Here is a 27,809-nt window from a genome sequence, read left to right on the forward strand (position 1 = left end):
CTTTCCCAAAGGTCCTCTTGTTTGAAGCATTGAAAGTTTTTTCCCCATTTCAGAAAATTCAATACCAACATCCTTGCAGTATGCAGAAAAACTGTTTAGTGATATGATTCTAACACTGAAAGGAAGCAAAGTGGCATATATTAATTTAGTGGCTACCAGAGAAAAGGTTGTCTTTAAAAATGTGTCTTTTACCTATGCTTTGTGATGGACATACTGCCTTAAGACTGGCATGGGGCAAAGGGAATGAATTAAAAATGCATAATGATAAGTATAAAATAGCTAGGTAACTACAATATGACAGGGAGAAGCCAAGAAGGCTTTTAGACTAGCAAATCTATGCTCTCAAATATATTGGAATTGTTCAGAGTGAGTTACTATGTGGTAAAAAGTCATTGCATAGGCTATCAGGGAGGTTCACAACACTTTTGATAAAAGCCCTTTTCAAAGCAAGAAAAGTTGCTTCTCATGCAAAGCATGAGAAGTTTCATCAAAGAAGTTCAGCTAAATAATTTTGGAAAGAAGAAAAAGAAAAAAAATTTCAGTAAGGATGTGGTGATGGTGCCAGTGTAGAAACTTGTAGGCATTGTTGATTGATTGATTGATGGACTGATTTGTAACTTAGGAAAGGTTTCCAACAGAAATAAAAGTGATCCAGTTTTATTCAAAGATTAGGATTTTTCCAAGTCTGCCAGAAGATTTTTTTAGCTGTATTTTTTCATGTAACTGCCTGTTCACACAGTTGTGTCCATGTTCATTCTTTCTCAGTAAGTTATGCCTGTAAGACTGCAAGGTTTATAAGCATCAAATAGAAAAACAAGAGGGGGGGAGAATTTGGTTCCTTAAATGCAAGTAAAAATTTCCTGTAGTCATCCTCCTTTTCTGTAGGCCTGTACATCACAGGCCTTACTGTGTAGCTAATTCTTCTACAGGAGGACTTTGACCATGGGATGTGACTCCATTTGTTCTCTGTGTTGATGTAAATATCAAAAATAAGCTGCAGGTTTTGTAGGGAGAAGTTTATTCTTCTCTGCTTTTGCTGCAGGTGGTTGAATTTGCTCAGGCTGCAAGAGCTGCAAAAGTACACAATGAAAGAGAAAATTATACTAAAAATGGAAGAAACTATGTAAGAGAGGAACTTGTTCTGCCTTTAGCAAAAGGCTCACAAAAGTTTCTTCAGTGGAGATATCCATATCTGGGGATATTGCTAGTGATTTCTTGCTTACAGAAACCTCTTTCCCATTAGTCCAAACAGAGCACAATGTCACTAAGAGTTGGGTCAGGGTGCTAATTATCTTTGTGAAAAATAGATGGGTAGACAGTCCAGGAGATAGATATGTCCTAATTTGTTGAGGGCTTTTAAAGATAAATGGCCTTGAAGTAGATTTGTTTTCAAATGAATAGCCAGTAGAGTGTTCAGAGCAGTGGCACAGTGAGCTCTCATAAGTTTTTCTCAGAGTGATTAATGTTGCATATTCTGTCTGTAGAGTGGGTCTTTGCCATCAGATGTCCCAATATATTAATAGTTTTTAGGGCAATGGTTGTAAATTATTGCGGCCCAATTTTATTACTGTTTTACATCTACTGAGGACTGAGCCTTGTGTGCAGCTTTGTATTAACTCAGCAGGCACCATTAAAATATTGACATTTAGGCTCATTTTGTCAGCATTAATCATACCATTAATCATAGCATTTTATCATGCCTTAATTGTATGAAATGACTGGTTTGAAATGACTGGAGTGTTCACTTCTCTAAAAGCAGGTGAAACAATAATTTCCATTTCTCTACTTTTTCAGCCCATAACTGCACTTTAAAAAACCCAAACAACAAAGCACCCCAAAGACATACCCCCCCCCCCCCCCCCCATCTCCTAACTGTGTGTGCTGTGGGCATCTACTTCTTGACTTCTTTGCAACAACTGAACATGTAAGACCCAGCATCTCTTATGGGCCTCACTGGAAGCTCTTAGAAGTGTCATCTCTGAAAATCAGCCTCTGAAATCTCAGTGTAGACACCTGCAGCCAGGTCTTGGCTTCAAAAATGTACCCTAATATATATAACAAGAGTACTTCTGATGGGCAAAAAAAAAAAGCTGCAATCATATGCTGAAATGCTTTAAGGGTTTAAAACAGGCACAGAAATGCCTTTTGTGATTCACCAGCAAGAATAGGCTTACAGCACCTGTGCCTGTTTTGTATTACTGTATCAGTAACAGAACCTGGGATATTTGCTGGCTCTTTTCAATGGAGAGCATCACTAGATGATTATGTTTAATACAAGGAGTTGGCAGCCTTTCTCACTTAACAATCATTAGGAGATCTGCTGCTGAGGTCCCATTTTGTGAGGCAGCTGGAAATTGGCACTTAGTTTGAATGTATTGTTTTCTACCTTTCTCTTAAAGTTCAAGGACAAGGCAAAACTGCGCGCAGAAAAAACTTTTCTCACTTGCCTTTGTTTACTTGGTCCCTCCACCTCTCTCTATGAAAATTTATTCTCCTATATATACATAAATTAAATGGAAGTGAGGTCAATGTCAGCAAAGATGGAAGCAGAAGGCTTGCAGGAAAGTATTTGAAAGCACCAGGCTATGATAATCATGTAGAATTTTCACTGGAGTAAAAATCATCTAGGTCTTCATTTCTATTTCTCTTGATAGTTATGAAGGAGGACAATACTGTTGCTTCTGTTTTAGGAAACTGAGGCCTCAAATGGGTCAGTGGGGAGGGAAACCCTAAATCACTCAAAGGGAAAGGTGCAGAAGAGGCAGAATAGTAGTATCTCAGTCTGATGACCGACCTTCACTTTGTTCTCCTAATCATGCATTTAAATAATTATTTTAAAGACTGCCCTTTCCAATTCCATCCCTAAATGTTCTTTCAACTTCAGCAGTTTGACCAGCTGTATTTTCCTTGATAACATGGTATGGCTTAGGCCACAGGCTTCTACTGTAGCCTGTGCCTCCTGTTATACTGGATCTTCTCAAAAGACTTTCTAGTGATAAAGGACTTCATTTTTCAATAACAGTGGCTTCACATGACCAAATATTATTTATTAACTTGATTGCCTAAGGATATCAAGCTCCAGGGGAAACTTGTATTCCTATATGATTGGCAAGATAATTAGGAAGTGAAATAATGCAAATCCCACTGCAGGCAGCTGTCAAAGATTTACGTATTTACTCTTTGAATTCAAAGTGTGTCATATCATACATTCTTTCTTTCTTTTAAGGCTTTTCTAACTGTAGGTTTATTATCGACCTTCAGCATGCATGTTTTGCAGGGACAGGAGGCTTTATGAGCTCAATCAAGTTGGGCTGGTAAATCCACTGAGGTTTTTAGTCTGCAGTATCACCTAGATAACACAGGCTAAAGTACACTTTTGCTTTTACTAGCTTTTGATTTTAAGCTCCCGGGTCATGGCCTTTCATTCTTTATTTGTAGAATATCTACTGCAATTAAAGCTTATACATTATATGAAAACACAGGCACAGAAGCCACTGATGGCAGCCAGAGTTCTGCATCCTCCAGGAGGGTGGAATATTGGGTATAGGTTAGAGATCTTATATGGAGTGTCCTCCAGCCTTCCCCATTAACAGAGACCAGGGTAAGCTCATATCAGTAATTGCTGCATCCAGGCAGCAGTAGCAAGTGGGAGATTAAATGTGAGAGCTGTATAGATGTGGGGTCGTGTTGAGGATGGCCTTCAGTAAGTAAAAGTCACGTATAAATTAAGCATGTAGCAAAACCCTACCAAGTAAAAGGTATTTTATGAAGTTCTGGCAGTTTCTCAATCTGACAGTGGTAAAACTTGAGAAGCAAGGATATTAGTGGAGTTACTCTGATGTGGTTGGACTAAAATGCATCTGGCAAAAATAAAATTAAAAAAAAAAAGGACAAAAAAAAATCAATATTATTGCTAATGAGAGCCAACATTTATCTTACAGGGAACCTGAAGTTTTGCCTTCTGATTCTGAACCAGCCTTTCAACAAAGGTCATTTCCATTGTCTGTGGAGCAGAGGTAATAATAACTTACATACATCTTCATTTGGTTATTTTCTTAGCTGTTACCCAGCTTCATGTCTGTTGAATTGCAGTATGGTGACTTCCGCTTTACTAGAGCAACCTTCTGGTGAGGGTGTGAACTGGCAGAGTATGTCCTTTGTTGCTGAATGCAGCAAATGAGCTGATCATGCAAATTCTGCATCCCTGCATTGCACATGTCAGAGGGAACTTTGTGCACTGATCTGTGTAAGACTGTAGCTTTTCAGAGGCTTCTTAGGAACAATCATTGTTTTGCTGACAAAGTGTAGCAGATCAATGGTGCATTTAAGAGTCTGGAAGTGAGCATTTCTTTTAAGGTCATCAGTGAAAAGTGTTAAATTTAATCAAAATAAAATGAACCGTGTAGATACTAAGTTGTGAAAGCGGTGGGGAATTTGTGTGCTTGTTAGAAATATGCAAATCAGATTTCACTACTCCTTTGTTAAATATGCACAGTGCTAATCATCATCTCTGGTATGATAGCTTCAAATTTGCTGACATTTTGTGGAGGTATGTAAATCTTTACAAGCTTGGAGCTATTAATTCCTCCATGCAGGAATGTAGTCCTTCAGAAGCTTTCTGAAAAGCCACAGGAGCTGTCTCTAACTTATTCCCAGGATGGGAACCTTGCAGAGAGATTCCTCTTAACTGACTGGAGCAGATAGAGCTATTTGGTTGCACCACAGGCAGAAGGGCTGGCATGGGGTAGCTGTACAGTTAAAAGGAATTGAAATAAGGGATGAAGTGAGCAGGATATAGTACTTAATTCCAGTAAACCCAAATTAGGTACCCATATAGCCAGAGGAGTTGTACAAGATGATTCAAAGCATCTGAACAGGTGCTGTATCCCAAACAGACTCACTTTCATTCACTCACTTTCAGACTCACTTCTTGCTGATCATTTGCATAATTAGCAAGAAAGTAACAAGCACTCAGTGGAAGGGCTGTCCAGTTATTTTATAGATGTGATTCTACATATTTTTTTTCATTTAAAAAGCTGCACTGAAACACCTGCTTTGTATTAAATAGAGAAGGAAACAAGGTGAAGCCTTTGATCTTATTTCTTTGTCCCACCTTTCCTGTTTTCAGGATTGGGGTTAAAAAAAGAGACAGTAAACCAGACACGCACAGCTTCTGAATGGCAGTATTTAGTGTCTTGTAGTACCTTTCATGTGTTGCTTTAGTGCTGTATTTTGTTGATTAGACTTTTTTTTCTGTCTCTCTGTCCTTTTGAATTTTAAATCTTCCTCATTTGATCAAATCATGGGGCATAGTATTCTTACTGTAACACTAATGAGCCTTTAAACTGTAGTGCTTCTGTAAAGGGTTGAAGTAAGAAGCTAAATAAAATCAAGTAGGCCAAAGACTGTCTAATTCAAAGCTACCTCAATGGGTTCCTGCTCTTTGAGCATAACTGTTTTGAAAGTGATCACTGGTGCTGTAAGCAGTTTTCCAAAGAATTTGTGGGAAGAGCAGAAGTCCTAATTAAGCTATTAAGACTTTTGCTGGTAGATTACTTTAAGAAATAGGTGGATATTTTCTAAGTAAAATGACCGATGTAGGTGGTTAGATGGTAAACATGAAATGTTTTTCTTCAAAGCATCTCAGCTGCAGCAAACCTAAGTGAATCCAGGACAAGGTTTTGGTAATGCCTGGCTTACAGTGCTAGTGGACTGTGTCAGCAGTTTTCTGGATGCTGCTTCTGGAGGAGTGTTAACACAGGGACTGTTAGAGGACTAGGAGAACCTGGGGGTTTGGTATGTGAACTGAAAGAAGTTCTGAAGGATTCATCCTTAGGAACAAAGCAGTATATGCTTGAGATATCATAAAGGGGAGATGAGGAGGAAATAATGGGGCTGTTAATCCACAGAATATTGCTAGCTACACAAACCTGGGGAGAAAGGGAGAGGAAAATGCAAAGGAAAAATAAGATAAAATATTGTCCCACTTCTCTGAGTTACAGGAATTTTGGGTTGTTATACTCAGTACAGAATGCTGAAATGTGTTATTTTCAAGTAGTTTGGGTCCTATTGTCCTGGTTTAGGGCAAATTTGGGAGGAAAGCAAATGATACAAGCATCATAAAGTTACTCTATGACACCTATCAAAATAACTTATTTTGTTAGTCCTGTCAGTTTACTGTCAAGTAAAAAGTGGTGTGATGTGAGATGTCCTAAGTTAAAAAAAAATCATATCAATAAGTGGCTATTCTAGGCTAAAATTATCCCAAGTGTAACTCCTCTTGACCTTGAGAAAAAGTGGTTACAGCTAATTAACCTTTGTCTTATTACACACATTTATGAAATCTATTTTACTGACATACTTTCTAAAGAACTATTTCAGTCAGTACAAGTTTGCATGAACTTCCTTCTTTGTGCTTTGTGAAGGACGCTGAAATCAGATTTCATCACTTCCAAGAGACCTCTTTTACTATTCTTGCCATACAAGCTGGATAAGTGACAACAGTGAAGAGTACACGCTAAGGACTATATGATTTTAGTCTATTATATATCTTTACTGTAATGAATCAGTCTAGATTATGTACACGTGTTTGGTACAGTCATGCAGTATTAGTGCTGTCCTAAAAGCAGGATGGATGAAATGCTGGAAAAAGGACAGTTTGCCAAAGCAGGATGAAGACTAATATGGCAGACAACACTGGTTGTTCCCTGAAGGATTTATTGGGCTGCATATAGTGAGAAGGGGAAAAACCAAATGGCAAGAGGAATTAAAGAGAATAGGTCAGTGAAGGGGAATAGGAGGTAATGTGGAAAATATGTCAAAGAGTCCGGACCCTGCTTTTCTCAAAGCTGTACACTTTTCTGTCTGTGAGTTTTCTGTATGGAAGACTAGATCCAGTAGGTCTTACCTTAACAACACTGTCATGCATCTTAAATCCCTGCTTATGCAAAGTTTCTAGCTCCTGGTTTGAATCCTATTTAATAAAAAAAATATGGTTGTGAAAAAATCCAGTTTGAATTAGTCTCTGGGGCTACTTCTCAGGTGATTTCAAATGTAAATATATCTTTCACAGAATTGACTGTGAGTTGAAAGTCTGAAGCTGTCTTTATGTTAGGTTTGAAAAGTACAAAAGCCTGGGTTTTAGTGGCTGAAAACAGAATGGGCTTTCTGGGGAGTAAATGAAAGTTCCTGAGACCTTGATTCTTCTTTTAAAAACTCTTTAATCAGAAATGCAATGACTTACTTATGCCAAGAATTACAGCTGTGTCTAGCGTTGAGTGCTCTGACTTTTTGATGTCTCCCTAGGGAAGAGGCAGACTTATTGAAGTGCTGAGAAATCACCTCAGTGAAATTTATCTTTAAGTTCCGGATCTGAAAATTGTTTCTTGTTTCTGAAAACATTACCCCTACAAGCTACTCAAAGGATCCAAAATCTCCTTATGTCTCTGCTTTATGATAGGATGTTAAATGGCTGTACATTGTAGAGTGCTCTCCACTTTTAAATGTCGACAATGACAGCTGTAAAGAACAAGGAGTTATGCTCTGGAAAATAAGATTATTTAAAAAGTCAGAGTGAAATGACAACATTCTATAGCAACCTGATGATGTTGGGCTTTACAGTAGGAAAATGTCTCCATATGTATTTTTTAGTTCTCACAATGGTTGTCATACATTGGCCACTGTGCCTTCCTCAAAAGGATTGTGATTTCTTTCCACAAATAAATACTTTCCATGAAAGCTTTTCATCAAACAAAACATGTTGAGCAACTTCAAATATCAGCCATTCTTACTACCAAATGTCTTTGGCTAATGTGTTAGAATAAGCTGCCATCATCCCTTTGGAGCAGGCTGACTGAATCCTGACTTGTGGGAGGTGTGTTTAATGTTGGACAAGTCAATAGAAAGGAGACATCTATGAAACCAGGCTGCAAAAATATCCTTCAGGTCCACATCCCTAAACAGTCTCTTCCATAGACAATTCTTTCCAGTGAAGGAATTTGGGGTCTATCTGCATCATCTTGTGCTGCTCTACAGACAGCATGACCAGCCACTTCATATGCATAGTATATGGGCATTTTATGACACCTTGTAGATCATGAAGAGGGAGGAGCTCCAGAAAGAGGAATGTTGCTCACCCTGGAGACTCCAGCTCTATATAGTGAGATAACAGAAAGCATTCTTCTATGTCAGCAGTGTAGTAAGTCAAATCCAAAATCTGTTAAAGTGTCTTCAAATGGTATTTTCTTAGACTATTTATATTGTGATGGCTTATCCATAAACTGAGTTTTGTCTATCAATACCCATATTGCAACTGCTCAATCAAAGCAGCTGTTGCATTCCAAATCTTCTTTTAAACATCAGGCAACTTTCCTGTCAAGGCCAACCTACTCTTTGGTGCAAATGCCAATAATGAATTGTTGGTCAGCACCTAGAGGTGACTGCATTACCAAATATCTCTCCTAACTAAACCATCAGATCAGAAAAGGTGCTAATTTGTATGCATGATTTCCAAGTCATCTGTCTTTGAATGCCACATGCTGCCATACATTTTATGTTCCATATGCTTTTGTCTGCAGTGATTGATATTTTGAATGTCTTCAGTTGAGGTTTAAGAGGGAAATAAGATATAAGTAGCAATACAAAGTTCAGGTATCAGTTCAGATGTACAGAGGGGAAGGTAACAGATCATTTGGAACAGTTTTAATGTCTGAAGAAAAGATACTGTAGTTTAATAAGAGGAGGGGAAATAACCTGACATTCCCTGGTACTGTTTTTTTTTTCTTCTCTATGAATAACACCTTTTCCTTTAGTCTTTAGGGATTGAACTCACCTACACTTCCACAATTATTAGTATGTGCAGCCATTCACTTGCCCTTTTACCTGTCATCCAATGAGCTTGCCTTGTTGGCATATGGTGAGCTTTTTTCTCACCTTTTTACTTTCATTTCTGGCTGAACTTGCTTGTAATATATCTCAAATTTGTACTGGACCCAGAATTGGCAGTCGGCATAAAACTTGAGGGAATTCAGAGCAGCTACTATTAATAAATAGGAAAATGTTCATAAAAATGGTGATTGGGATGTCGCATGGGCTTGTATGCTTTATTGCACTTTCTAGCAGGCATCCAGACTAGCAGTAACTCTTACTGCTGGCCTCAGCTAAACTACTCTGATCTACTGAGAACAGAGGGACTCTGTTCTATTAGACTTCTAAAACGTCAGTATGAAGTTCATTTTTCCACATTTGATTCAAAACAGGAATATAATTTCTAGTTTGTATTTAATAACTTAAATTTGATGTTCTGTGACACTTAATTTAGATTTAAACAACATTTTGTTATGATGATGTGCCTGTTGTTGGATTGCATATGAGTTAGGTCCTTCAGTTTCAGGGGTCCTTCAACTACAGGAGTCTGAGAGAAGTTATTTGAAGTGTTCTTAAGGGTAGGGAATCTATGATATATTGTAGGAACAAGAAAATCTGGCACTCTCTAGGGCTGGCTAGTACCATGCTTTAAGCTTGGATATGAACCACAGAATCATTTGGAACAGACCTCTAAGATCATTGAGTCCAACCTTTGATTGATCACCACCTGGCACATGGCACTATGTGCCGCAACCAGTTGTTTCTTGAACATCTTCAGGAACTGTGACCTTACTACTTCCCTAGGCAGCCCATTCCAGTATTTAACAACCCTTTTAGTGAAGAAATTCCTTCTGATGTCCAGCCTGAACCTTCCCTGGAGCTGTCTGAGGTTACATCTCTTATCTGGTGACTTGTTACCTGGGGAAAGAGGCTGACCTTCATCTGGCTCCAACCTGCTTTCAGGCAGCTGTGAAGAGTGATGAGGTCTCCCCTGAGCCTCCTTTCCTCCAGGCTAAAGGACCCCAGATCCCTCAACTGCTCCTCACAGGGCTTGTGTTCCAGACCCTTCACCTGCCTTGTAGCCCTTCTCTGGACATGCTCCAGCACCTCAGTGTCTTTTGATTTTTTTAAAGAGACAAGCAAAACTGGACACAGGACTCAAGGTGTGAAGTAGGATCTGGATCTTAGGACATGCAGTAGTTTGTACTAGAAGGGATTTTGGGAAGAGAGCTTTTGTAGACTGTGCTTTGCCTATGACTCTGTATAAGCTTGATATCTACCAGATTTTCAGTGCTGAACTGGAAGCTTAGATTTATCTTTAGAAAACCAAGCTTAAAACTCCAGAAATATGATAAAATTGCTCTATTTGTGACATATGTATTTTTAGTGCCTTTCTGGTTCAGAATTTGGGTTCTTGAGATACGTAGCCTAGGTGTGTGGACAATTTAAAAAGTAAGTCTCGGTATTTTTGTGAATTTTTAGCAAAGCTAAAGGCAAAGGTGAGGACAGAGCTGATCTTCTAGGCCTTTTGCATGGTTCACGTCACCTCACCATAGTAGAAGCTGTGACAGAATGAGGTCTCTAGATCAATTTTGAGACACAGTCAACTGAATGTGCTTTGTTGTTGATTTTAGTTCTCTGTGAATCAGCAGCAGGAAATTCTGATCTAAAATAATTTTGTTTGTTTTATGGATTTGAGATTTTGTTTGAAAAAATTAAAAAAAACCTGAGTAATTAAGATTCCCCTCTGTGATGCTTTGAAAAACTAAACCCTGCTGAGCTGAAGTTCAGAGTAACAGAACAATAGAGAATTACTTTGAAGTACTAGTGAGAAGCATAACAGATGATTACAGCAAAAGGAAAAAATGGGAGGTTATTACAGTGCCTTTTCTATGAAGCTAGGATGCAAATCCCATTAGGGGAGTTCTATTGTTACAAGATCTGCTGTATGGAAGCCTTTGATAGCATCGTGCTATATATCTGGTTACCATGATGTTTCCCAGAGGACTGTTGAAAGAAGGAACTTTGGAAAATACTGTCAGGAGAGTGCTTTGGAGCACCCCAAGCAGAAAGAGAAGCATAAGACAATAGGAAAAAAAGATTATTCATGGCTCATTTTGTTAGTGATTCAAGAAGAGCAATTGTCCTGGGAATGAACTAGAGGAGCAGAGGTGAATGCATGAGGTTAGCATAAATAAGGCCTGTGTCAGAAAAGAGCAGGTTTTTAATCCCATGAAAGGAACTCTTGGATTTTCGCTGCCTCAAGCTACACAGTGAAAAGTATATAAAAACATTGTTTCTTTGGGAGTTACTACAGGGCAAAAGTATTATTTTCACAGCTAGAGCTTAGCATGAATCCATTACTAGGGTGAAGTGTTAAGGTCTTGTAAAATATGGATGTTATCTAGGGTTGTCTGTGTCAGGGTCTTCTCACTGGCTCTGATGGCCTTTGGATCAAACTATTGTGTTATAGTCTTCCTTTTTCTCTTACTCCTGGGTTGCCTTAGGGCAGACAAACCTTTTTTTAATAATAAGGAAATTAAAAAAAAAAAAAGAAAAAAAGTCCCAAAAGTGGCTCACCTTGATCCAGTGGTGATTTCTAAGGGTGACTGCTTTTTAAAAGTGGATTTTTTCTTTTTAATTTGCCTGAGTCTTGCTGTATTTCCAGATTTTGAATTTTAAAAGTTTTTATTACTTTATTACCATGACTGCAATTATGACTAACTCAGCCAGTGAACAGTTTAACTCTTCTGTAATATATTGAGACTATGCTAGTATTTATTAGCTACTTGACTGATGGAGTGTGCATCCTTCACTGTGTTCAGTGCCTGAAGGGACAGCAGTAGTTTGGGAATATGGATGTTGGATTGCTGGTTTTCTCATCTGAATGGTATACGTGCTGTCTTGCTCACCCATATTATCAAGTATTAAAATTGAACTGTAAAGTCATATAGTCATAAAACAGATATCTTTTCTGCTCTACTCAGTGTCTCTTCTCTTTTGTAAAGTAGGCTGTTTTGTTAAATTTCAGCATTATATAAATGTGTTACTAAAATAGTCTGTGCATTTACATCTAGAAAACAGCATGGTAGGATTATTTTATTTAATGTGTAATTGGTTAGATGTTAGCCAAAAATGTAGCACATAGAAACGGAACAAGTATTGTGGCCATTAACATAATTTTTTCTTGCAAGTTAACAATTCTTCATTTGATACTCTGGAAAGACAATGGCGATGTATATCAGCCTGGTTTTGGTTTCATCTACAGTGAATCACATTGGAACAGAAACAAAACATTGTCATAGGTTTTTCATTGGGGAAAATTCCACTGACCTCAGAAATAATGGGGACAAACTATAATTTTTAGGGTTTTATTATCATCTTCCATTGTTGGAAGCTATATGACTAGCACAGCCTGATGTATAAGTTCTTGACATTAATATTCCCTCAGTTACTTTGAATTAATTTGGTTCAGACCCCCATAAAATTCTTTTTTTAAAGAAGGCTTCCCTCTATTTTCATTGAAATAAAGCTTAATGTTAACTTGGATGTCCTGGATAAGGTGTAACCACAAGAATCAATGTTGGTTCAATGTCAGCATCATTAGCACAGAAATAATTTGGTACTTTGGAGTATGAGTATCATTCTGTTGGATTTTCTTTTGAAAAACCCCAGATCCTTCAAACCTTTGCTGCTTGTGTTCAGAGCCCAAGGTCTGGCTCATTGGGAGTTCTGTTTCTGGCAGTGGAGGTCATTAAGCAGGTAGCTAAGTTTTTCCTTGTCTGAACATGCACTTGTCTTTCAAGCTTCTTGATGTTACTACAACAAACCCTTAGCTTTAGGCCCTGGCTAAAGATGCCCATAGTTGTCCATAGTATCACCTTGGTGTTTTGTGAGGTGTAATAAGATATGACTAATTGATTATCAGGTTAAACTGGATAGTAACAGAACAGCACATTTGAAGTGTGTTTCTTTTGAGGGGGAAAAGAGAAAGAGGAGCTTATTTGACACTGCAAGTCTTTGAAGAGGCCCCAAATATTTTGAAGTGCAAGAATTGGAAAGGCTCAGAAGGCCTTTAGACTGACCTATTTGGCAACATAAGTGTCCTAAGAAAGAACACAAACTTGTAAGATGCTGTCACAATGACTTACAATTAACTTGGGGATATGCTAATTCTGTACATTGCTAATAAACTTCAGATTTTTACAAAGAATTATGAGTAAGTTATTTAGCCTGTGAAAATATATGCTTCAACCAAACAACAAGCTCATGCTTTAGTACAGGATTAAGGTGGGTCCATTGGATTTTGAAGTCCTTTGAGGTAAAAGGCAAAAGTGGTGTAAGTGCAGTGTGGACCCAAATCATACCAGAATTAAAATACTTTGATTATCTCCTGGTTTTGGATGCCTAAATTGCCAGCTTAAGTGGACTCTGGTTTCCTCACCTTCCCTTTTTACCCATCCAGGACTGGGAGGGAAGCTGAGCACTGAGCAGCTGAGACAGGCACATCTTAACAGCTTGGCCTATGTTTCATCTTGATTTAAAACCACTGAAAGCACTGAATGTTTGAACAGTCCACTTACTGTCTTGACAGCTAATCCAAGATAAAGGGAATGAGAATTATACCTTCTATTCCTAGGAGGAGAAGTATTAAGTCCTTTATTCCTTACAGAGAGCATGGCTATGAATGAACCTTTACAAAGCAGCAGTGCAGTAGAATTTCTCATTCTTTAAAAACTTCCAAACCTGAACAATTTTAGCAGTCAGAAGAATTTTATAGATAAGCCTGTATCACAAAAGTAGTGTATAAATTATTTCTTTCTAATTTTTACAGTTATTTTCTTCCTATCCCAGTTTTAAGTAAATGTGAAAAATCATTTTCTCTGTGGTGGATGCTGCATTTGAAGGCCTCTCTGTGGTCATTCAGACTTAAATCTTTTCATTGCTAAAAAGATGTGTGGTAATTACAGATCTGGAACATGATTGCTGATGAGGTTTCAAGAGAAAGTGATTAATATCAGGAAAATGTGCTCAAGAAGTCACAACATTTGGTCATTGTCAAATGAATTGCCCTTAGCATGACATAGATCATGTGTCAACTCTGTTTAACTGAGCTGTGTAATCATTTTATATGCAAGGCTGTCTTAAGGTATCAAAAGGTGTATTTAAATTGCAGGAAAGGCTTTAGCCCATCAGAAGAAGCTTCTCTTGGCAGTAGTAGTATTACAAAGAACTTTGAGCACGTTGAACCCTCTGAATATGTCACAGAACTGTCTGGTTTGGTTCACTTCCATGTTTATTCAGAGATTCAGGGACTGTGCTTTTTGGTATGTCTTCCAAAATTGAATAACTGTTATAGAAGTTATGGTGGGAACAGAAAGTGAGAAAAGACATGGACAGAAGGAGAAGGTTGATCAACATGTCCAAGTACATAGAGAATTACTATGTAATCCATCATTTTTGGGGAAAATAAAAGGTCAGAACAAGTGGGATTGTAGCCAATTTTAATTCCTGATAATATTAACATATTAAGGAAGTAGACTGGTTCTTCAAATCTGGCTATACATTGTTCTTGGTGGTATTATATTAATAACTGTGATCTTATCAACTGTTTGGCAAAAGTCAGAGTTTCCCTTTTTTATAAATTTATTTTTGTGAACCTGTCTTTCCATTAGCTTCCTGAAGGCGCTAAGGAAACATAAGAGGGTGCATGAGGCATAGTAAATGTCCACTTAATCTCACACTGACAAGGTTTAAAGTTGCTTAAGTAGTAGTGCACTGGGTCCTCCAGTAATATCTCTCTGAACTTAGGATATTTAGCTGCAGTTTTAGTTTCCTAGTATTTTCCTCAGTCAATGGACAGAGATCTGAGTTGTCTTCTGGATCACCATAGAAATTTAGATATATCTGCTAGGTACCTATAATTGAGGGGGTGTGGAGGCCTGAATAGGAGCCCAGATGTCAGGTTATTTTCTCTTTTTTCCTTTGTCAATGTAGTGCAAAAAAGGAGGCAAGTAAATTCTGTGGGAGTCTATAGTTAGTCTGCTCTATTTAATCTCAGTGTTGTCTTCTACTCTCAAGTCTTTCCCATTAGCCATGTCAAACTTTCTTTCTCAATTTAGCAACAGGAGAGGGACAATAAGGGTAAGGCCTTGGAGACTGCAAAGCTATCATCTAATTCTGAACATGCTGTGGTTGTGGTTTTCCTTGACCACCTCTTTTTCTGTAGGCCTATGCACCTTTGTCAGAGAGCAACATTCTCATCAGGACTTTGTAAAACCCAGATACATATTAACAAGGCATCCAGAGCTGACCTTTTGTCTGGAAGGGAGATTGCTATTGCTCTTAGCAGTGATTTGTGAAGTCTGCTTTCCTTGGTGAATTTAGGATCTGTTTAGTGTTTAAGATTACTTCTAAATCATGCATTTAATTTTTATTGCTTTTTCTTTAGCTCTATAGATTTGAGTGAGTCTTAATGCATCACTCATATTTCATTAGTGACTATTATGCTTCACATCCTTTATATTCACCTTCTAGAAATGCTTTGGCAGCAGAGCTGACTATGCCAAAATGCATAAGAAAGGGTAGAAATAATAAATGCACTATCAATTTGGCTGACACAGTTCAACATTTTAAGTTTTGTTTGTGACCTGCTGTTCATCTATGGCAATTTGAATATACATATGCAGTGTCCTTTTTAAAAACGTGTGGGACAATAGGGAGGCTCTAGTGTTATTAGCATAATAAATCTTTACTAAAACAGTAAAGATCTTTTGTATTGCAAGGGCATGCTGCTGCTGTTCTCTTTTTTATATTAAATTTAGTGGTGTGAAAAATTTGTTGAAGTCTGCTGCAAGTCTTAGCAGGGTTGTGGGGGGAGATTTTTTTTGTGGGGCTTTGGGGTTTTTTGTTTGGCTTTTTTTTTTTTGTGTAAGGCCTCTTTTCTTTTGTGAGTGTGCTATCTTATCCTGCTGGGACTGCTTATAATAGCATGAATAACTGCACACAGAATCTTTGTCCTTGCTGGTGCAGGAGCATTCAACTGTCTAGGCCACTCCTTTATGAAGGTAGTACAGGATGCTGTAGTTGATAATCCATATTACTAGCCATTAATGGTTGGGAAAAAGGATCTTGGAGACACTTCAGGGCTAAAAATTGACGTTTTTTATGTTGTATTTGTAGGAAAGAAGTATCCAGCTCCTTCCCAGGTCCAGAAGAATGGCGCAATCATTGCTCCAAACTGAATGCACTGCTAAAAGGAAATTATAGAAGATTTTGTTCCAAATGGTTTAGGCTGTTCAAAGCCTATTAATCTTCTTACTTCTAGTATTGTTTGTAATACTTTTCCTAGCATTTATTATAAAAGAAGAATATCACTGTTTCCCATTAATTAGTATAGTGGTCTGAAGGGGGCCTAATGGTGTGTTTTCCTTCGCTCATAGACACAGTTGTTGAACCTGGAAATTAGGAACTTGTGTGAGTGTTGGTTTTTCTTACTGAAAGAGCAAAGCCACTATAGACATTCAGATGTAAGGTAAGAGTAATTTTTAGACCCTGGTAGATACTGGATATCAGTGGATTTTATAATTTCATGCTGAAGTCTTAGGATCAGAGAATGGTAATAAATAATGCTCTCATTAGAGTCAAAACCCCTCTGATACAGACTGAAGAATTATGAGCTTTGGTTTAGGAAATGCCTCCATGTGAAAAGATCAAAAGTCATTTGATTCTGCCTCCTTGGAAGTTCAGTGATTTATTTTTCTACCATCAGTTAGGAGCTATTGGCCTTGCCCCAAGTAATCTAGAAAAAGTGGGATGCGGAAGTGGGACACAGATTTGCATGAGGGCACTGAGTCCTGACTTCTCTGTGGAAGAACTCCTCTCTCTGAACATGGAGCAGTGATTGTTTAGCTGCATGATTCTTTAGGTCACTTGAGAGATTTTTCTGTCTAGAGGTGTTCCTGGTTCTCATGTGATACCTCATTTTCTGTTTGGGATTCATTACCAGAATCCGAATTGTGTTTCAAATCATACTGCAAGTACTTAACCTGCATGTAGTATGTCTGAAATGCCAAATGTTTCCAAACACTGAGAGAAGCAGTGGAAAGGAGCATCTGGCACCACATTCAAGTTTGAAACATACATGTTCTGAGTAGCTAATACTGTGATGACATGTTACTGGGGTATCTTCCTGTTCACTCAGCATTTGAGATATAGTGCTAAAATAAACCAATTGCCACAGTGTCTACTAGGGACTGAAAACCAACCATTCGTTTACTTGTATTAAAGCAACATTTGTTCAGGATGTTGTTTCTGTCTATTGATAATGCTGTAGCACAGGCTTATTTTGTTTAGAAAAGGCATTCTGAATCCATGCTAGAAGCAGCTGAGGGAGAAGCTGAATGTGAAGTTTGACCCACTGTATTTTCATGGCAAATATATGACATTTGAGCATTCCAGGAGAAATGCTGAAGTATAACTAAACATAAAGAATACTTTTTCAAAGTAGGCTGGAGAAGTTACGCCATTTAAAATTGACAAGTTCAATTGCCTTCAATTCTTTGGAAAATCCTACTCGAATCATGTAAAAAATACATGTTTATCTAATTGAGGTCCCCAGACTTCCTTTTCTTGATTTACAAGTGAAAGCTGAGAAAAGATCCTGTCATGCTAAGATGTGAGTATCCATATATAATGAGTCTTCTTTTTGTGCATGGTGGTTGTTGAGATCTGTTCAAGTAGTGATGATTATCAAAGCTTATGGTTTCAAGACTTATGTAGAGTGTTTGAGTGTGATAAGGAAAGAGGTCAAAAGCCTTCATCAATTGTGAAGGTTGTGTATAGCTATGTGGTAGTCTTTTTTGTATGAGTTATTTCTGTTCAGAAGATAGAGGTGGATAAATCTTCTTTGAGCCTGTTGGCAAAAAAAAGACTGCAAGTCTGGTAACCAGCTTTTCTATGACTTCATTAAATCTTGGCTTTGTGCCTATCTCCTTAAAATATGGTGGGCTGTGGATGATGAGCTGGCATTACATTCTGGATGTCAGCTTGTGTAGGAGCATGAATCACTAATTTGCATGATGGTAGAATCTCAGGTTTCCACAAAAATTCTCATCCAGACAAACCCCAAACAGCAACACCTTCCCAAGTAACACTTCCCTTGGATAAGAATTCTTTGGAGAAATGAAATAAAATGAATCCTGACTGTTAGGAGTAATGTCTCAATTTCAGCTTTTTTTATCTACCAACTTTCTGTTGGAGTTTAATAGATTAAAGTTCCAAATGAGTGTGAATCCCAGTTCATTGCCCGCTGATATTATTTAGACCGTAAGACTTGTGAAATGGATTTTATTGACACGTTTGAAAGTTAACCCTCTCCTATGCTCCTGTGCCATAGATATCCTCTGAATGTACAGGCTTCAACCTTGTCAAAATATCCAATGTAAAAACTTTAGAAATGTAAACAAATACTGATGGCTTGGGCTGAAAATAAATTACATTTGTGTCACTCAGAATTTTAATTCTTTTCAGTAGGTTCATGAGGAAGTAATTAATCAACTAATGTTTGATACCAAGGTATTTATTCAGATATTTTACAGCATTTGCTTTTATTTGCAGCCTCAGGCGCTTGAGACAGAAGTCCTGTTCCTACTCATGTCAAAAGTAGTTGATTCCTTGACTTCAGTCAGTTTCAGAAAGAAGCGAATATCTCAGCTGCCTTCACTGCCCTTGCTAATAGATCTCATCACTCTCCAGTGCAGTAAAGTCTTTGTGTGAGTTATCCTTCCTTAGGAGAAGAAGGGAGACGTTTCCAATAGGATGAGCTGTCTATACAGCATTAATAAGACACTTTATTTCTTCCCTCCCTCACCCTACCTTCAAAGATGCTATAATGGAAAACAGATATGGTCAACTGCTTCAGCTGTTTCCCATTGTTTATCTGAAAGTTACATTTTTGTAAGTAGCTCATAAAAGAGTAATAAATTCTGATTTGCTAAAAGCCATCTGGTTAATGGATTGCTTCAGAACTATTTATAATAGGATCTATCTATGTAATTAACAGTTAAAGGCACAAGCAGTTTGTTTTATAAGATGCATATGGCCATTGTTTATTAATCCTTTGCAAGCAATGTGTGGCTGCATTTTAAATTCCAGGACAGATTTTGTTTAAAACAAGTGTAATATTGAGTTAATAATTTTAAATACCATTTATAGCTGTATCATGTCTCCAGAAATTGTCTCCCTTCACCAGTGTGTGCTGTTCTGGAAGGCTTACACCTTGGATTTAAATCTAGTGGCTGAAACCAGCAGAAATTGATGAAGGCAGATGCAGCAATAGGGCCTGAATTTGGTCAACCAGGTGGTTTGTAGAATGCATGGGTGTAGGCCTCATCTTCCATTCAGTTGGAAGGACAGACACACTATGAGAGCTCAAGACAGAGATACAAGAGGCAGTGGTTTGTTCTGATGTCTCTATTGATGTGCAGGGCTAAGTTGCAGGTAGATTTGGCAGCCTTTCACCAAGTTCAGCCTCACCTCTCCTGCTTGTTTTGGCATACTGTTGCAGCTCCTCAGGGACTCACATGGCACAGCCAGCCACACATGTCAAAAACTCTTAGGAACTACCACAGAGTTGCTCTGATTGATAGGTTGTGTGTTACAGTGTCCCTCTGTCATGATTCAACCACTTTCATACCTTTAGAAATAAAATGAGAAGGACCTAAAGGTATCAAGTGGTTTTTATGTCCTTCTTGGTGATATTCAAACCTTTGAGAGGTGGGATACCACACACTACTTCCCTGGGCTGTGCATCCTCTTCGTGGTGCTCAAAAGTCTCTTTCAACTTAAAATTATTTTCCTAAGTGTTTCTTTAAAAGTCCTCCAAAGATCCAGCAAAATAAAAATGCTTAGCTGATCTTGTGTGAAAAGAAAAAGACTGCAGACACACAGCAATTTCAGAGAAGCTGGCAGGAATTTTTAATGTGACTGAAAGTGTCTGAGTGACAAATTAGTAATAAAAATGTCACTAATTAGACCGTAGTAAAATCTTGATAATCAAAACTACTTGGGTGAGACTAAATATATTCAGATGGCGGATAGGCCAGATAATGGGAATCAGCTGAACAGAGAGACAAGCTGGCAGCTTGTTACAAAGGGAGGCTTAGAGACATGGTGGGTGTTTTGAATAAACAAGCACCTAACGTAATTACAGAACATAGTCCAAAAGTAACAATGAAAGGATAGCTGGATGAAGAATTTTAAATAGTAGGGAAACATCATGTCCCTTGAATGAAGGAGGACAGAGGCAGTGCTAGAATTTTGTGGTTTTACTGAGACAAGTAAGCCTGGCTTAAACCAGACTGAAATCTGCTCTGTTCTATCAAAATGGGTTCTGTGTGCTCAAATTGGCCTTTTGGGTTTCCTATTCTGTAACCAGCACACATTCATGACATGGACATCAATAGGATTAGAGTCTGCAGCAGGATAAATTACCTCTTTAAGCAGGTGTGGGTTAGCTGGTATTCTCAGGTAACGGGAGCTCTGTAGTAGGAACTGGTGACATACTCCTGGGGAAAGGGAGGGGACACAGGGAGGTTTACTTTGTTTACTTTATCCTTGAGCAGCTGGGTTAAGAAATGCATTTTAGTAGAAAACGTGCATGTCCACAGAATAAAGGAAGAATCCAATGTCAGTATCAGCTACTGTGTGAGAAAGAAAAAACCTTCAGCCTTAGAGGAATGTCTTTTAAGTAGGAGTTTTTGATTCATTGGTTGGTAAGTTGAACTGACTTACAGGGATGCTGTGATCCTTAAACTCATTTGTTCTGTTGGTTCTTATGCTGCCTTTTTGTCGTTCTTACCATCCCTTCTCAGGTGAGATTGTGGGAGAAGTAGTACATTAAGTACCTAGTTTAGTGTTTTCATGTGAAGCAAATTTATGGTGCAGGGTGAAAGGGCCTTTGGTATGGAAAAGAAAACAACCTTGGGAAACAGTGCTATAGAAATTGTAGGATAAAATGGCTCTGCTATGAATGTCAGCTTTTTGACTGAAGCTAGTAGCTTCTCAATCACATGTCACCCATTAAAATGGGTGCAAGTTTTAGTTTCAGCTTCAAGGTAATGCTTACGCCTTCCAGAAAATAAATTGCATGAAAACAACCTTATTCTGGTTTTTGGTTGTTTTTTTTTTTTTTTTAATAGCTGATCCAGCTGTGCCACACCATGGCAAGACTAAACACAAATGTGATTCCTTTTGTCTTTTCCAATTTGCTGCTGTAATCACTGTGATCCTGTACTGGTATTACCAAACTATCCCTTCTATGTTGCAGTGGGATCATTTGTGATGATGGTAATCACAAAGGACATTACTGCCACAGAAGCACTGTAAAATACCTATATTAAATAGGTATCTAAAATAAAAATTCTTTAAAATACCATTTTAAAACACCATTTGATTTGAAGCATCTGCATTATCTGTCCAGGGGTTTTTTGTGGTGAAGGGGGAGGCAGAAACATCTCCAGAAAGGTGGCTCAGAGTGCTGACACTAACATACTGACCCAACTCACCCTGTTGGGTGGTCTTTCTGATTGCTGTGCAGAGATTTTTAGGATCAGTTAGGGAGGATGAATCAGGGTCAGCATATCTATTTGAACCTTTATTCCCCCTGATACTTGTAAGACCAGGTGTTTTTTTCCTGCTTGTCTTCCATCTGACACATAGACATTTGCCAAGAGCATCCGTTTTTACATCCCCTCCATGCCCTCAGCTTGGCTTCTGACAATGCAGCTCTTCCTCACACAGGGCCACCCTTTCATTTACATTATGCTTCATAAATAGTTAATACCTGGATACTTCAAGCTTCTCCCTGGAGAACCTTACATTCACTCACCAAGAATTTACTCACAAATTGGTATCACGCTTGAGTAGTCAGTGGATGCTTAAACCAGAGGTGGCTGTGACTTCTGCTTAAGGTCAGATCCTTGCATCTTAATTGATAACTGGAGAAGAAGATGGGATTCATATTTAAATGGACTTCTCAGGAATGTAGTCAGCTTTTCAACTAGCTATTAGCTTCTCAGTCACTATGTCACTGTAAAGGGTATTTATTACAGTGGGTGTGAGTTTTAATGCCAGCTTTAAAATAATGCTTACACCTTCTATAAAGAAGCACAGTCTTGCTTCCAAAAATGAACAGATTTCCCACAGGGAAATCATGAGTGAACTAATTGGACTTTTATGGTTATCTTGTTGCAGTATATGCAACCATAATTTATGCAACCATAATTATTCCCGGATTTGCATCTGCCTTTCCTCCATGATGAAGGAAGTGTGTGTAGATTATTTATACACCTGGATTAACTCAGTAAAACATTGAATGAGCTTGTCTGATGCCAATAGACAAAGGTCATTTTACACAAGAACACGGTGCTGGGGATTATGAAATATGGCTTGTTCAAGTAAAAGCTGATCAAACTTATACTTCAGTTCCCTCTTGCACCAGTCCTGCAATTTTCAATTTTAGCGGGTGCTTGGGTGACTTCAGCAGCTTGTGAGTTGGAACACTGGCAAGTCAGAACCAAGTTCTGAACCAAGTTCTGAACACTTGTCAGAAACAAGTGTTTAATGTAGCACTTCATATTCCTGCATTTGTAAAAAGTATTTCGGTAAAGGATATACACTGCATAGTGCAAACTCTTTTCCAGGAATTCACATATAATAAGGAGTGCAATAATTGCCTAGAAAATTTCTAATTGAAAACAATTTATCTGCTTACTAAGTCAGTGGTGCTCAAGATACCCAGTATTAAAAAAAAATGTATTTCAATGGATAGAAATCTACAGTTTTCATTTATGTTTTCTCTTATGTCCATATTGTGGCAGGGTAGCATAAGGCTTTCTATACACTAGCAATCCTTATAGCCACTTGTGGAATAGTCTTTTGTTGACCAGCTTTCTAAAGTGTTTCTTCCTTGGGTCCAAGTAATTTCCATTACTAAGCAACTTATAGCCATGGAAAATTTCTACATATATTTGTTTAAATCATCAACAGATAAGAAAATAGGTGAAACCCACATCTAAGATAAGAATCACAAGATACTTGGCTTTTAATGATAAGTTTCTCCAACCTGGAGATACTAATAATTTATTCTGGCTAGTGATTGCTTAATGCCAAAAATAAATTTAAGTTATGAAAAGCCACTAGGCAATACATTAAAAGGTTCTTAATAACATCAAATAAAAGTTTCAATCTGGGACAGGCCAATGATAACTGAAATCAAGCAAATGAGCAGGCTGTTAAGGAACCTAGCTGGTTTATTTACAGATACAGTACTTTTTCCTTAATTGATCATTGTTATTGAATCCCAGTGCAAAATGAGAAGGAAGTCTGGCAACCTGGATATTTTTTTGAATAGTGGATAACACTGTCTGATATGTCTGTTAAAGAAAACAAAAAAGACATTCCCACAAAGTTGGCTGCCCAGACACATTGCAGTTGTAGTAAAGCATTGGATTGATCTGGCCATAGCTCAGTGCGAAACTGAGCTATAATAAAATAGCCTGTTCCTGCTATGTCCATGTAAAGGTACATCACATAAGAGATGTGTAATTATGCTGTTTTTCTTTCAAAATAAGTTTTGAATTGATTGATCAATTTATATTCATGTTGAGAGAGGGATAAAAGTATCAAAATAATAAGGTGCACTAGGCTTTGTGAATATAGGAGAAATAGGAGAAGTGGTGTTACCACGAGTTTCTCATCTAGTGTCTCACTGAAATTACAGCATAAGTTCTCAACTGGACACCAGAAAACCCATCTTGTACAAAACACATTGTCAGCTACACAAAAGAGATTTTAGAAGTTTTATTCCTTAAGAAAACAACAGCATTGACTGGTTGCTGTTTTCCTTCCTCACTCTCCTCTGTAACAGCTAGCAACCAGCCCATCCTTTTTTTGTTGTTTTTCTCAAATGTGATACATGTTCACACCAGTATTGATGAAAATAAATAAAACAGCTGCAATGGCTGACCCTCCTTTAAAAAGATGGGATGAAAATCAATGTGTGCTAAGTGCAAGTGGATAGAGAGAGTGAAGTATTGTAATGAAGTTTTGAGTAACCTGACCAATGGCAGCAAAAACCCATAACAATCATGTGCATGTTCTCTTTAGAAGAAAAAGAAAGAAGAGGTCTGTGTTCCTGAGATTAAGTGGAAAGCTCCCTTTTAAAACCTCTCTAATCTAAAAGAAGGCTGATCTGTCTTTTAGGTTGTTTTATGGTCTCTGATCTCGTAAATTGTTGCTGGAAATAATTAAAACCCATAGCAGAAGATCATAATGGAAGTTAGGACACAATAACATAATAGAGTACAATGATGTAGGCTTTTAGATATTGTTGCATATTATTGTACATTACCTGATTGATTCTTCTCCATTCTGCAAAAGGCTTCCTTAGCAAAAATAAACCTTGTAGTGAAAAAAAAAAACAACAAATTAAAAAAAAAAAAAACCACAAAAAAAAAGTCCCCTGATTTTATCCGTGATTACTTACTCCTTTTATTTCTAATTATGTGACAAAAAGTGAAAATTAAAGTTAGGGCATAGAGCATGGAGGGCTGGTGCCAATCCTGGCTTAGGAAATACCCTGATATGGTATGCACTGTTGTGCTTCTGGAGTTTAACTAAATCTGGGTATACCCTTCATAGGAGGGGAGTTGGCTTTTTCTTTTTTTTTTTTTTTAATGAAAGAAGTATTTTTATTCATGTGAAATCTGGAAGCACTTTGTTTTAGATTCTACTACTAGTGAGCTACTCTCACAGTAGAAAATACGGGATGCGGTTGGTCTCTGTCTCAGTTTTGTGTTTGCATTTATTCTGTGGGTTAAATTTTTTGGGGGGGAATCCAAGCAAGATTCCAAAGTTCATTAGTGGTTTGAATGTACAAGAGAAGAATGCTTGTGTACTACCTGAAGATTTATTAATTGCCAGTGTATATAAAAATAAAGTCAACTTAATATGGTTCTGTGCATAGTAGATAATTGCTCCTTTGGTGGTCATTTGATGGACAGGCCCTTAAAACTTGCCATTGCCCGCTGGAATGTCTCACATGAAAACTTTATACCCCCTCTTGGCTGACTTTCACTGTACTTTATTATTTTAAATGTGTTCTAGCACTTGCATTCAGTGGCTAAATTTGGCAGAAGCTGTATGAGTCTGTCATGAGACAAGATCCTACGCTCACAAAAGCAGCTGGTTGTTCTCATTTGGACCCCTCAGAGCTATGGAGCAAGAGGGAATGGTACTCTGCCTGGATTTCCTGATGTTGTTGCTTTGAATGAAAAAGGCTTTGTGTGTTCCTGTATATAAAACCACACATAACAAAACCAAGAAATAGCAGAAAATCTCACTTTTCTAATTCACTCTACTCTGCTTCTAAAATGCCATCCTTTCAAGCAGTAAGTCTCAAGCAATGCAGTGAATGAGGAGATGTTACCTGGGATGATTTTTGGAGACTCAAGTGCAGATCAGTGGGGGAAGTGACTTCTGGAGTTGAGTGTTTTGCATTGCTAATGTTGTGTACCACTCTTTGCTCTGACCTTGCTGGCAGCCAAACCCAGAAGGAGCTCTTATCTTTCCTTCTCCTCCTTCAGTCTCCTTTCTGAGTCTTCTCCACTTAAAATTATAATAGATTTTACTCCCTGTTGAGAATCTGTTGAAAGCAGCTAAAGCAACTACAGCTGGAAATTTAACCTCTAAAGGATTTTTGATTCTCATGGGGCTAGCAAAGCTGTGTTTCACTAACAGGTATCATGCACCTGTATGTGTGCAGCAATAAGGCTGTCACTCCTGGGGGAGTTTTTCTTCTTTAAGACTCAGAAGAGAATAATCCCTTTAATATGTCCACCTTTTCCTGACAGAGTGGTGTAAGCCACGCAGCCATGAGGCTGGACTTAAACACTGAGCAGCTAATATCATTACTGAAAGAGCATCATATTAGCCTACTAGTTTTCAAAAAGGTGCTGTGTCCCAGTGAGTACTAGAAATGTTACTGAGCCTTTAGAGGAAAACATCTGCTTATAGTGCCTGTATATATAGTGTTAAGAAAGAAACATGTTAGTAGATGTAGGTGTTGTGGAAGGTTTTTTTCAGATTCACTTAATAACATCTGCAAAATTGCAACTTTGTAGTATGGTAATTAATTTTATCAAAATTATGAAGATACTATCACACCTTCCAGACTCAAAACCATAGGAGAACTTCCAATCAAGATTTTTTTTCTTTCTTTCTTGCACTAAGACTCATTTACAGCATTTTGCCTGGTGAGAAGAGGATTTGAAAGTGGAGTATAAATCAAATGCTCCTCTTCTCTGGCAATGTAGAAGAGATGTTAGAGCAGTGAGTAGGGTGTTTGTGAAAATGCAACTGCTTTTCAAATATCTTGGTTTACCTTATGTGCATTTTATATATATAAGTGAATGCTGAATATATGTTATCAGTGTTATCACTGAATAGACTGAGACTCACAAGAATGACAAAACCTAATCTGCAATGAATAAACTCTTTTGAAATAAATATAGGGGTTGAAGGAGATAAATGGGAGGGAAAGGAAGTTGTTGTTTATCTACTAAACATGCCAAAGTGTATTACTGCAAGAATGACTCATGCTGGTTCTTCCTGCTTATTCTGGTGACTGAAGCAGCTAGCAGAGCATCATCTTTGGTTTTTTGACCTTAATTAATTTGATTTCTTGGTAGCAGTGGAAAACATCTTAATAGTTCTTCACTCATGTTATTGAGTATTGAGGGCTCTAAGTGTTCTGAAAAAATAAGACAACCTAGACCTCAGAAATGAATGCTTAATATGCACAATATCAAAATATGCATTCGTACATAAATTTATCGCATTTTTTGCCAAAAGTAGGACTACAGTCAGTCTACTGACCATGCATGAAGCTCACCACTTTCAGCTGATCTTATCTGCCATAACTTTAGTGGGCCATCTACATAAAATTGAGTGCTTATTTCAGTAATACTGAGTTTGCTGGGTTTTCTGTGGCTAAAGCAGGTGATTTATGCCTTTGCAATTTAAGGAGGCTAAATATCTTGTCAGTGGATGTTTGTGTGCATAGTACACATTAAAGTTCATAGGAGTTTCCAAATTCATACTCAGCACATAAATTGATGGAGTGAGTTGTATAGTGTGCTAATATCCTATTGCTTCCACTTGTGCTGTAATCTTCATGGGAACATCTTAATGGCTGTACAAAGGGACTAAATTCCAGTTGGCTATATAAAAAGCCAATGCTGAATAAGTGAGTATGAGATTTAATAGAAATGTAATGAATGACTCAGTCAATCTGATTTGTGTAGGAAGCAAGTTTAATAAAACTTGGATTTAAAAAATTCTGGCTCCCAGATGTGGTATTAACTCAAATAGTCAATTTTGCAGGAAATGCAACATAGAAAAGAAGGATTGAGAATACTATAAATGTTTCTCATGTGGCAGAAAACAACTTGTGTGAAGGTTCTCATTGTAAGAGAAGGAGAAGATTACAAACATCTTCATCCCACTCCCAATTTAAGTATATGGCTGGATTAAGCTGGTTACCTGATTCTTTACTGGTGGCATCCACATAATCTCAGTTTGTAAGTGACATAAAATGGTAACATCAGGAAATATGAGCATCTATGTAAACACTATATAGCATAGCTGATAACAGCAAACAAAAATTATAGCCTTTCTCTTCTAGAGGGAGTGCCCAAGTTTTCAGCTAGACACTAAATAAATAAGTAAATCCTAGCCAATTATGTAGTAAAATATGTGCAGGGATATAAGTAATAATCAATTCAAACCTCCTAGTTTGTGCCAAGCACTAAATTTTATTTACAACATATAAATATTAATAGTATAAATAGCATGGCACAATTAAAGCAAACATTTATATTGAG

General features: G+C 37.7%; 1 protein-coding gene across 2 annotated transcripts in view; it reads left to right on the top strand.

Annotated features, from left to right (window-relative positions):
• TPK1 (thiamin pyrophosphokinase 1) overlaps nucleotides 1-27,809 on the top strand; it is a 303,717-nt gene that overhangs the window by 53,915 nt on the left and 221,993 nt on the right. The window contains exon 2 of one of the 2 annotated variants that reach the window (XM_066557120.1): nucleotides 3,942-4,016. The exons of the other annotated variant lie outside the window; for it this stretch is intronic. Coding sequence (XP_066413217.1) covers nucleotides 3,942-4,016 — 75 coding nt within the window. The remainder of the gene's footprint in view (nucleotides 1-3,941; nucleotides 4,017-27,809) is intronic. 2 annotated transcript variants of the gene reach the window in all.

Source organism: Molothrus aeneus, chromosome 1, assembly GCF_037042795.1.
Source record: "Molothrus aeneus isolate 106 chromosome 1, BPBGC_Maene_1.0, whole genome shotgun sequence".
In the NCBI taxonomy this organism is placed as follows: domain Eukaryota; kingdom Metazoa; phylum Chordata; class Aves; order Passeriformes; family Icteridae; genus Molothrus; species Molothrus aeneus.